This window comes from Mercenaria mercenaria, chromosome 1, assembly GCF_021730395.1.
Source record: "Mercenaria mercenaria strain notata chromosome 1, MADL_Memer_1, whole genome shotgun sequence".
Classification (NCBI taxonomy): Eukaryota; Metazoa; Mollusca; class Bivalvia; order Venerida; family Veneridae; genus Mercenaria; species Mercenaria mercenaria.
The window spans coordinates 65,043,325-65,056,045 of record NC_069361.1 but is presented as its reverse complement, the minus strand read 5'-3'; the positions used below and the strand labels follow the sequence as shown (position 1 = coordinate 65,056,045).

Here is a 12,721-nt window from a genome sequence, read left to right as displayed (position 1 = left end):
GACCCATAGTCATATAGCTCAAAAATCAAATTCACAATCAGGTCAAAGATTCTTGGTCATTTTTCTCTGGTTTATAATTTTGTATGCACATATGAAGATTCAAACAAGTAATAGCCTCCATAATATGACGATATATATCACGTATAAGTAGGACAAATAGCTTACAGGTCATTGTCACACATAGATGTGAAAAGATTTCAATGAGTTTTCATGTCAGTTTTTTACCGACTTGTGGATATTCAAATTATACAGCGAAAACATTAACCATAGTACTTAAGACGGCAACGAACCGTTTGTTACTAATAACAAAATTTTATAAAGCTTCACAAAGCATGATAACGATATTAAAATTGTTATTCCTTTTTATTTCATTACTATAAATCTAGTTGAGGGCTTTATAAGATAATATTAAAAGAACGACAATTTTGTCTATGTGGTCAGAGACCACCAATTCAAAAAAGTACAGGGAACTTACTGGGAATGAGGTAAGTGTATACCTGGGAATAAGGTAACGTCTGTGCGTTCTGATTGGTCAGTCATGTAAACAAACCCAGGAAGTGATATTTTTCAAAATTGATATTTTATTCACGCATTTACAGTATTTTTATATACATTTTAGACAAAATTTGCTACATTATTATGTTATGAAAAAAAAGTTTTAATCAACGAATTTCTCCCGCCATGTCAAATGATGTAAACAGGGTATCTCATTCACACGAAATTACTTAAATAAATTCACTATCATATTTTTTCGTCCGATATTTTGGTAGAACTATAGTTCTTGAAAAACTTGTAAATAGATATAATGTTTCGATGTATGGAAGCCGTACACGCCATAATGTTACAATTAATCTATGGGAAAACAATTGGTGGTCTCTAACATGTACGTCTCGTCAACAATCACCATGAGACGACTTATGTAAATTTTAGAACTTTATTTAGAACTGTAGAATGCAACTGCATTTTCCCCCAGTAGCTGATAGGCAAAAACACTAAGATATCCTATTTACGCAAATTTGTGACTTAATTGTATATTCGTATTTTCATGATGTACCTATTCTTTGTAGTCCGGAAACCGGTTACATTTTACTTTAAGTAGTTAGAAGTAAAGTAACTTTCAATGTTTTAAATGCAGTAGATCTATTTGTTTTCTAAATTTCTGTTCCATAGCATTCGTATTGGATCGTCATTTGAGCATGTCATTCTTCTTGCTTGCGGAAGGTCCGTTCCAGAGAGGCACAAGGGATCTTTCTTCACCATTAAAACTGAAAAGTCGCCGCGTCTAAAACAAATACTAGTACCTTAATACCCCATGCAACAAAATACTTTCTGCATACAGACGGGATTTCGTATTTTACCGTGCGGAAAATCCATTTACACCCCGGGGTAAGATGACTCGTCTTAATGACGATTAGAACTACATATAGTAGAGATTTATGTAGTTATTTATATTTATTTCGAAAACGGAATAAAATCCATCCTTGACATTCCTCTTTGTTCTTGATAATATTCGATTCAAACACGTTATTTTACAAAATTCATAACGTTACGCTGGAACTGATAAAACAAAACCGGAACTAACATTGTTATTGTCTTTGAAAGCCATGACGTCTTCTGTTACGGAGTTGATTTCCCGCCTTTGTTTAAATACGCTGCTATAAAATAGATCTAAAAGAAGCCGTCGACTGATTTATTTTTATTATTATTCTTGATATCGGTAGCAAGAAAAAATTCTTTACTGTTATAGGTGCAATGGGAATCCGCTCTCGGTAACTTTAGCGGAAACTCGGTAGGAACCTCGTACCGCCTAAACGTTACCTCGAGACCGGAAATTCCCATCTGCCCTATAACCAGTGAAAGAATCTTATATATACAATTTTCATTTTATTTTCATATAAACGTAGGCTTAAAAACATTAGTGGCAAAGTACCTGATTAACTCGGAAACCCATCTCTAGGCATACCCAATTAAAGATTATGAAGTTTTAAAAAGACATATTTTCATATTTAAAGCAATAATAATGTAAAATAATTTACCTTTTTAGATTTTGACTGGAAAATAATGAAGAAAATATCCAGTAATATAAATGCTCGTTATTCAAGTAAACTTTTCAAGCAGAGAGATAAGTATGAAAGCTTTCCCTTGGCAGGAAATTAAGTATGTAATTGTGATACTTGATGGTGTGCAGGCGTTTTAAGTACTTACTATAATAACACAATGGATGATGGGGGAAATCCTGAAGGAGTAATTTTCTTTTTCATTTCAGCTTTTTTTATATCGGGGAAGATTGTTTTGAGTTCAAGGTTCTTATATATACATGTATCAGGAAACTATGGTTGCTGATTGCTGCCATGTCGTGTTCATCATCATCATCATTTATAGTAATGGCAAACGTTCAATGCCATGCGTGACGGGGGGGGGGGGGGGGGGGGGGGGGGGGGTTAGAGAAAGTAAAAGACTGTCAAGTTTCCTAAGCTACTCAATCCACCTAGTGCTTCCTAACATTTGTGATAAAAAAGATGCAAAAACCTAACACCTTAATTCCCTTAACTACAAAATATATATACAAATAAACTTTTTCGCAGAAAGGAAGACGTTAGTAGGATTAAAAACAGGATAAATGCAAAAAAAAGAAAACAGTTCGCGTGTTGGCGAGGCGAAACCACGAAAACTCGACAAATTCTACACGAAAAAAAAACGACAGAGGGCGCCGACACGACATATTTATTTGTCGAGTTTTCGAGTTGGCGGGTATGAATATGTCGTGTTGGCGCCCTTTATTTGTCGTGCTGTCGTGTTGTCGGGACTTCGCCCCGCTGACACTAAAACACGACAAGTATCTTATGAATATTATTTGTCAGATCTGGTCCTTATCAAAAATGTTTCTATTATATTCTAGTAAGAAATTGCTTTGACAAAATACATAAAATGTAGGTGAGGGGTAAAAAGGCAGAAGTAATTAGTTTGATATTCGACGTTCATCTTTCGATATTTTGTTGTGAAACAGAATGGTATTCGGTCTAAATTTACAAACAATATAGGTCAAGCTAGGTTAATGGCGAATTTATACGTTTGCATTTATAAACGATCGACAAGATCAACTTTCCATTGTGTATTGTATTCCTAAGTTAAGTAAACAAACATGTAAAGCTCCTGTCATGGCTAATTTAAGCTCTTGTATGACTGGCAATATTTCTGAATGTTAGCTTCATGTCTAACCGACATTTAAGTCCATAAAACTACTACTATGATAAATTGGTCAGTAAAACATCCTGCCGAAATCCTGGACAAATGTAACATCAACATTTTCTGCATGTAATTTCAATGAAACATTTTTGAGAAGTTTGGTTTGTGAAGCCCTGTCTTTATATATATATATATAATAACATTTATGTCCGCTTTGGGAATGCAGTTTTCCGTCACCATGGGAACCAACTGTGCACCACTTATCGCAAACCTGTTTTTGTATTGTTATGAAAGGGACTTTGTTTTGCCTTTCTTAAATAGGCAACAACAGGTTTTCACTGCATTTAATATTACTGCATCTGGATGATATTCTTAATATGGATAATCCAATATTGGTCGAATGGTTGATGCCGTTTATTGCATGGTGCTCTAATACTTGTACCCTTTTTAGACTTCCATCTCTCCATATGTTTAATATTAATAAACGTACAAAAAATCATGGTAAGACAGAATTCTTATTTTAGTATTGTAAATTGCCCAGGTTAAGATATGATGTCTCATTCAATAACTAGACTTGCAATAGCGCGTGTTTAATAAACGTAATCGATATGTTACCAATGAAGCAAGGCTACAATCAGTATAACTATTTATTTCAGATAGGGTTTTGAAATTTAACAGTTACTTAAATAAGTACACTACTGCGGCAAGGTATATCAATTGGATGTTGTTTGCGAACTTCCAAAGATGCTCGGTCATGGCAATTTTTCATTTATATTTGTTAAATTATTAGATAGTTATGACCTGGTTCTGTCTCATAGGCCAATGTCACATTTGAGGATTAAATGTCATTTTAGAATTTGTCTGGGTGGTAATATTGTCAGACGGAGCATTATTTTCGTCTTTTGCAGAAAAAAGTGCCTAAATTGGTTGCAAATACCAGGCCCAACCGCAAAGGTAAATGCCACACTTAGGGATAGGATCATTTTAGACTTTGTCCGGAACGTAATTTAGTCGTGCATGGATTAATCTTTATTTTATTTAGCAGAGATGTTTGCCTCAAAGGTCAAGGGCGCATAAAGCGGTCAACGGTCGTGTTAAGTCTTGCCTGGTTTGTATGAAGTCATCTCTACTTATTTTATGTTCTTCAACTTCAGTGTTTGGAATGTTTAAATGATAGAGCTTCTGTGTACACAAATTCACTAGCATGTCATTAACCGTTACCTCACTTTAATCACGTGTCTGGATTACAGTATGAAATACGTTTTTTACAAACACACACGAGATCAGTCAGTATAGAGCTTTCTAAACAATTTGAGCACCCTTGCATGAATTATGGACTCCGAGAAAATGACAGAGTTATTGTTCACATCTGTCATTCGTAACCTTCATATTATTAATAAACTCGATTTTTATGACATGCATTCTAATAAATGACCCTTCTTTTTACACTTAAATATTCTAAGTTATTTTAAACCTACATATACATGTTTGTAGTATCATGTATTTCGTATTTTTACAGCTGAAGCAGCGTTACAGTACATTTTGTAATGCCAAATAATCTGCAGAGTTCTTTGACATTCGAATCAATATTTCTGGTAAATTTGGATATAAACAGTGCTATATGGATATAATGTCTTGCTCCGAGTTTCAAGGGAAACATGTATTATTTTGATTTATATTAGTATTATACCCATTTATATAGCTCTCTTCATGCTCATGTACACCTTCAAAAGCGATTTAAATCCTACATTCCTGAAATACAAACGATTAAGAATTCTCAGAATCTGCATTTAACATCTAGCTTGATTGGTAGCAAGTGATTCTGCATTTGTGACCAGTGCAGACCATGATCAGGCGGCAACAGTCTAGTAAAAAAACCTCTTCTAGTCAAAACACTGGCTTGAAGATTTATAGAAACAGATTTTCGAAGTTAGCCCCTTCTTGTAGCAGTGTTTTTGTTTTTATTTAAACAGCTTTGATAATTTAGAGTAAGGTCACATTACTCTGAAATCCAACCTGATGTTTAGGAGACAGCATTTAGCTTTGGCAGGCCTGTTATTTTACAAATCAAAATTATATCATGGTCACCCAAGGAACATTTCTATGTAATAATTTCCGTACGTACCAGTGAAACAATTCAAAAGCAAAATGATAAAATAAGAAACAACATTCTAGATCTTATTTTTAATTCACTACTGTTATTATTCATTAACAAAGTATAAAAATCACACTTTAATCTTGCATAGAAAATATTATAAAACATTATCATAATCGTTAGAAAAACAGGGAAAGAAATCTTAACATATTCCTGATTTAAAATTATGTATCATTAAACAGCATCAGAAAATAACAACCAAATCATCGAATATCTATACAAAGTATTACAATAGAACATAGAACAAGAAAATTTATGAATAATAACGTTTGCTTTAAGCCTGCAGTGGTTTAGAGGTTTCCTTACAATTAAGTGTATACCAGCATGCAGTTGTTACATGCACTCTTCTTTCATAATAAGGTCTGCTAATAAGTTGAAAAATTGTGAAACGTTTATCTCAACTCTCCTACACAATGTACTAATTTTTTTTTCTAAATATATGTACTTTGGACAAGATGTATACTCCCAATTTTCAATCCCCAAAATCACCCAAATACAAGGTCATCTGCTGACTGCAAGAGATCATCATGAAATTTGAAGGCAGGATACTCGAGAGTTCTCAAGTAACTGAGCAGAAACCAAATTCACTTTTGCAGTCGCAGTGACCTTGTCCTTTGACCTACTGACCCCTAAAGCAATAAGGGCTATATACTCCCCAGACAATCATCCTGAGGTTTAAAAACTGAAGGCCAATGCGTTCTTTACTTACTGAGCAAGTACCATTTTCAGAATCACTCCGACTGTGACCTTTGAACCACTGACCATAAAGTAATAGACTTCATTTACTAAACCCCATGACCACAGGCAATCTCCTATGAAACTTGAAGACAGGAGGCCAAATGGTTCTTACGTTGATGAGCAGAAACTATTTTCAGTATTAAGGTCACTTCTCAAGTGACTGAGCAGAAACTATTTTCAGTCTTAAGTTCTTGTGACCTTGACCTTTAACCTACTGACACCCAAAGCAATAGGGTTCATCTGCTGACCATAGGCAATGATCCTATGCTTATTAATTGTGTCAATTGTAGGCCAAAACGATCTTAGTTATTGAGCGGAAACCGTTTCCACTCTCAAGGCTGCTGTTACCTTGACCTTAGACCTTCTGACCCCTAAAACAATGGGGATCATTAATGACCTCAAGCAATCAACCTATAAGTTTGACCATTGTGAGACCAAGCATTCTCTAGTTGTTGATCGGAAACAAACTGGTCCACCAACAATGAACAAAACAATACCGGGCATAAAAATGCTTAAAGACCACATATGGTACTTTGTAGTTTATATTAATATTTGTGACTTCTAATAGATTGCATATGGCTCATCCTTAAATATCTTTTAACACTAACATACCAAAAGCACAACAAACTACTGAACTATTTGCATAGACTGGAAGAGACTAATTCTTCTTGAAGTCAAGACAAGATTTTCCCATGTTTTTGCTGGTGCTAGAAAAACTCTTACACTCTGGGGTGTAAGTGCTGCAATTTATGTATGAATGTGTAAATACGCTACTAGAATAAAAGTGCATAAAAAGAAAAGCATTCGTTTTATTTTATTTCTTCTACTAATTTAAGAATTCCGCATGCTAGAAAAAGAATCTATCACTAGTTAACACTGCGGATGGAAATATCTGGCTCTCAGGTAGCCTGTTTTGCTGTAACTCAGGAAAGCCTTATTACCACCTAAACAGTTACCCTTGAGCCAGATATTTCCATCCACACCTTCAACCAGGGAAAGATTCTTACAATATCCACTTAAAAACTTTAAAGTCTGCATACAAAACTTGCATTACACAAATAACAAACTTCGGATTATAAACAGGCCATTTTTCTTTTCATTTATCAGTTACCATGCTCAGAGTTTAGGAATTAAACTTCAGTTAACAGTCAAAATATGTTGAAAACAAAAACATAAACAAATTTTAACAAAAACAACTTTCGCCAACACTTTTCATTCCAACTACTGTACCATAGCAAAAATACAAAACTGTGCCCTACAAAAAGATTATTCAAGTGGTCCCAAATTAAATTTTCCTGAGTTAATAACAAGAATTTAAAGCATTTTAAATGAAGTTGACAAAACACATATGAGTCATGCCATGAGAAAACCAACATAATGCGTTTGCGAACAGCATGGATCCAGACTAGCCTGCGCATCTGCACAATCTGGTTAGGATCCATGCTGTTCGCTAAATCCAATAGGCTTTGAAAGCCAACAGCCTGGATCCTGACCAGACTGTGTGGACACGCAGGCTGGTCTGGATCCATGCTGGTCGCAAAACCACTATGTTGGTTTTCTCATGGTGCAGCCCATATATTACAACTACTGTTGTGATTAATTTTTCTTATGTATTCCACTTTACTAGCAAAATAAAAAGCACAGTTCAATTTCAAATGATTAGAAATAAACTAAATTATCACAGTTTTTACCTTAAACTTTATCAAAGCTAACAATGTAATCAATACTGTTAAATCAATAATATTCATGGTGGGGGGACTGTTTTTCATGGATTTCACAGCTGCATCAATCAAAGAAATAAAATCCCAATGAACATGCAAAATTCCCATTCAATTTATTTCCAAAATTAGAAATCCTTGAATTCATGTCCCCGCAAAATTAGTCCCTTTTTTGGCCAAAACCTTGAAACTTTTTGCCTGCCCATGAAATTAAATGATTTCACAATAGCTGAGCAGAGGAAGGAGTACAGTGCAACCTCTGTAAAACAATCAGTTAGGAAGGCTGAAAACTGACTAAGGGGTCATTTTTGGCATGCTAATCTTGAGGAGAATGTACGTTTCTGAAGAACTGGTGCAAGAATGCTAAGAACATAATGTTAAACAATGAACAGTGTATGTTGAACAAAGTTCCACATTACATTCCAGTCAGAGTGACAAGAACAAAAATGGTGTTGTTAAAATGTTAGTGTGCATAAAAAAAGACATAAAAAAAAAAAAAAACAATTTGCATGCAAATACCATTGTAGAGAGGCTGTCCCTCTAGATGTCACTATGTGCTCAATCTATTCCATAATAGCGTTTTTTTTTTCCAGATTTTTTCTTTACTTTGCAACTTTTAGATAAAAGTTATTCTTCATTATACAGTCTTCTAGGGTGGATAGTAGTATGAACTTGTCGAATTTCAACTGCAACTTTTGTGAAGGTTTCATAACAAATCCTGTGACAAAATTTTAATATATGAGCCGTGCCATGGGAAAACCAACATAGTGGGTTTGCGACCAGCATGGATCCAGACCAGCCTGCGCATCCGCGCAGTCTGGTCAGGCTCCATGCTGTTCGCTTTTAAAGCCTATTGGAATTGGAGAAACTGTTAGCGAACAGCATGGATCCTGACCAGACTGCGCGGATGCGCAGGCTGGTCTGGATCCATGCTGGTCGCACACCCACTATGTTGGTTTTCTCATGGCACGGCTCATATCACAATTTGGACAAAACAAAATCTTTTTTTTAAATACTTGAAAAAATGTACTTTTTTATGGAAGAAATACAGAACTAATTTAAATGGAACAAAAATTTCAAAGTACTGAAATTATTTAGAAGGATGTATAATATCAAAGGTACTTTTTTACAATTTAAAGAGAATCCATGGGAAAACCATATAGCGGAATTGGTGAATGAAACAGCCATTTACAAAGGATCTAGTTGGTGAATGAAACAGCCATTTACAAAGGATTTTTGGTGAATGAAACAGCAATTTAAAAAGGATCTAGTTGGTGAATGAAACAGCCATTTACTAAGGATTTTTGGTGAATGAAACAGCAATTTAAAAAGGATCTAGTTGGCGAATGAAACAGCCATTTATAAAGGATTTTTGGTGAATGAAAGAGCAATTTACAAAGGATCTAGTTGGTGAATGGAACAGCCATTTAAAAAAAATATAGTCTATTTAGAATGAATGAAATAACAGCCATTGTAAGTAGGTATCTTCTCTTCAGGTGTCTTCAACCTAGGTTACACTGTACTATATAAAAGCTATATTTCGTTGAGGGTAAACACAATAAGACTTTGGTTGGTATTTTCTGAAAGATGTGGGCTGTATTAGTTAGGAGCAAGAATCAGTATTAACGTTGAGCACTTCAAGGACACTGCGCACTGTTGGAAACGTCTCCCAAACTGTTGGATGACCAGACATAGGCGATGCTAATCTGAAAAGTAACAATTCAATATTTTTCTAAACAGAGTTTAGTTAAAACATGATACTTATGCACCTCTTAAGATATTTCACAATTGAACAGCTACAGTGATTTTTTCCCCTATATAAGTGGTACCGAAAAATCAGACCTGTTAACAACTGCAAACAGTCTATCATAATTTTCAGATTGGGTCCGCGTGGACCCATTCACAACTGGTGTGAAAACCTCTAAAATTAGTAGAAAAACGTAAATATGCATTATTTTAATGGAGGCTACCATGTTCATATATGGTCCAAAAACAGCACCTCTGCACGAAGCTGTCTTTTTGTTACCACTCTATGTCTTTGTTAACCTTGGTAACTTTTGGTAACCTATGGTCACCAGGAAGTTTCAAAGTACTAATCATAAAAAGAAAAAACCTCCTCTGTATTTATCTAGCCATGTTTGCAATGCCTACTGGTACTAACTGTATCCCGCATGTGCATTTGAAAACACTGAACATTACTAAGATTAGAGTATGATGTAATGAGGTATCCAAGAGGGCGTAATTATGTCTCCCCCAGGAGACATATTGTTTTTGCCCTGTCCGTCCGTCCGTCCTTCCGTCCGTCCGTACGTCACTTCATTTCTGAGCAATAACTGGAGAACCATTTGACCTAGAACCTTCAAACTTCATAGGGTTGTAGGGCTGCTGGAGTAGACGACCCCTATTGTTTTTGGGGTCACTCTGTCAAAGGTCAAGGTCACAGGGGCCTGAACATTGAAAACCATTTCCGATCTATAACTAGAGAACCACTTGACCCAGAATGTTGAAACTTCATAGGATGATTGGTCATGAAGAGTAGATGACCCCTAACGATTTTGGGGTCACTCCGTCAAAGGTCAAGGTCACAGGGGCCTGAACATGGAAAACCATTTCCGATCAATAACTAGAGAACCACTTGACCAAGAATGTTGAAACTTCATAGGATGATTGGTCATGAAGAGTAGATGACCCCTATCGATTTTGGGGTCACTCCGTCAAAGGTCAAGGTCACAGGGGCCTGAACATTGAAAACCATTTCCGGTCAATAACTTGAGAATCACTTGACCCAGAATGTTGAAACTTAATAGGATGATTGGTCATGCAGAGTAGATGACCCCTAACGATTATGGGGTCACTCTGTGAAAGGTCAAGGTCACAGGGGCCCGAACATTGAAAACCATTTCCGGTCAGTAACTTGAGAACCACTTGACCCAGAATGATGAAACTTCATAGGATGATTGGTCATGCAGAGTAGATGACCCCCAACGATTTTAGGGTCACTCTGTTAAAGGTCAAGGCCACAGGGGCCTGAACATGGAAAACCATTTCCAATCAATAACTTGAGAACCTCTCGACCCAGAATGTTGAAACTTCATAGGATGATTGTTCATGCAGAGTAAATGACCCCTATTGTTTTTGGGGCCACTCCGTTAAAGGTCAAGGTCACAGGGGCCTGAACATTGATAACCAGTTCTGATCAATAACTTGAGAACCACTTGACCCAGAATGTTGAAACTTCATAGGATGATTGAACATGCAGAGTAGATGACCCCTATTGATTTTGGGGTCAGTCTGTTAAAGGTCAAGGTCACAGTGGCCTGTTCATGTAAAATCATTTTTTGGAAATAACTTGATAACCACTTGACCTACAATGTTGAAACTTAATAGGATGATTGGACATGCAGAGTTGATGACCCCTATTTATTTTGAGGTCACTTGATCAAAGGTCAAGGTCACAGGAGGAGTGACTGGAGAACCACTAGGCCAAGAGTGTTGAAATTTAGCGGGATGACTGGACATGCCAAGTAGATGATCCCTATTGCAGCCAACCATCAGTGTCTCTTTGATTTTTGCTCCTGACCCCTACTGACTTCTTGCCTATAAGACTTTGCATTGGGGGAGACATGCGCTTTTTTACAAAAGCATTTTCTAGTTTTCCTTGGCTCGCAGGATACTGCTAAAATCTTGAAGGTGGATCGATTGATCTATAGCATGGTAAGAGTTGAAGAAGTTTGTTATAAATCAAGATTTGTAAATTCCGTCACACTACATTATCGACCCATGAACATTAATTCATAGTGGTTTGGCTACGAAATGTTAATTCATAGTGCTTTTAGGTACAAATCATTTAAATGCTTTGGAATAAATATATGAATGTAAGTCTTAGATATCTATCTATTTACACCTATATATTCATATTCAATCATTAAACATTTTGATTCACAAAGTATTTTAAAAATATCAGAATTATGGGGGGAAAAATCACAATTTTGAGAAAAACAACGCTAATTTTCACAATTTATCTGGTACCGGACACATTCACAATTTTGAGAAAAAAGTCACTGAGCTAAGTGTAAAATTTTCACTCTTTAAAACATCTGTTTCAAAGTTGTGAATCACTGCTGAGCAGCTATCAGCAAAAGTTAAACGATTACGAACATTTTCTAACCTAGTACAACAATTAAATTGCATTAAAATAGTGTCAAAACTCAATCTCTTGTCTAACCTTGGACCTCTTTTCATCAAAAAGCATGTCATATAGAATTTGTCTCACCTTTTAATGTTCATCCATTGTTTAGTTACGAGTATAAAGGCATCTGGTGCTCCAGATAACATGGCCTCCATCTCTAGTAACTACAACAACAAAACACAAATCAACTACTCATAATACAAATACAGGGTTATTACTGTGTTATTACGTGAACGCCAAGAAGAAGAAGACTGTGTTAATACAATTTTGTTATCATCATCAATATCAATTTAACCTTTATCCTGCTATATTTCTAAAATGGTCTGGTCCATCATTCAATCTGGGCAGTACCACTTATTCCAAGGGGTGTTCACTAAAAATTTACGGACGTGCAGGCTGACCTTGGTCTGCACTTGTTGCAAAGGCTGCCTTCAGCAGGCTAAAGGTTAAAGCAACTAGATGTGTGTCCATAGGACACAGGTGCCCCCACTCCTGCCACTGTAACATGGTTTAATGACTCAGGTTAAACAATTTTTAAGATGTTTGCAACACAAACTTTTAAGAACCTTATGTGTATCTTTCACTTAGTAGGCCATAACTCTGGCCTAGCTGAGTAAAATCCTAAAGAGAACACTTCATAGGCTATTAAACAATCCTCTAATGTTTTATGATTCTAGGTCATGTACATTTTAACATACATGTTTCACAAACCTTTTTTTTGAGTAAGTCTAGACA

At 35.8% G+C, this 12,721-nt stretch overlaps 1 protein-coding gene across 4 annotated transcripts in view; it reads right to left on the bottom strand.

Annotated features, from left to right (window-relative positions):
• Window positions 1-5,355: 5,355 nt before the first annotated feature.
• LOC123535621 (tetratricopeptide repeat protein 13-like) overlaps window positions 5,356-12,721 on the bottom strand; it is a 66,326-nt gene continuing 58,960 nt past the window's right edge. For all 4 annotated transcript variants that reach the window (XM_053549640.1, XM_053549651.1, XM_045318347.2 and 1 more), the window contains 2 exons: window positions 12,071-12,150; window positions 5,356-9,503 (listed from right to left, as the gene is read on the bottom strand). In XM_053549640.1, coding sequence (XP_053405615.1) covers window positions 9,401-9,503; window positions 12,071-12,150 — 183 coding nt within the window. In that variant the 3' untranslated portion in view covers window positions 5,356-9,400. The remainder of the gene's footprint in view (window positions 9,504-12,070; window positions 12,151-12,721) is intronic.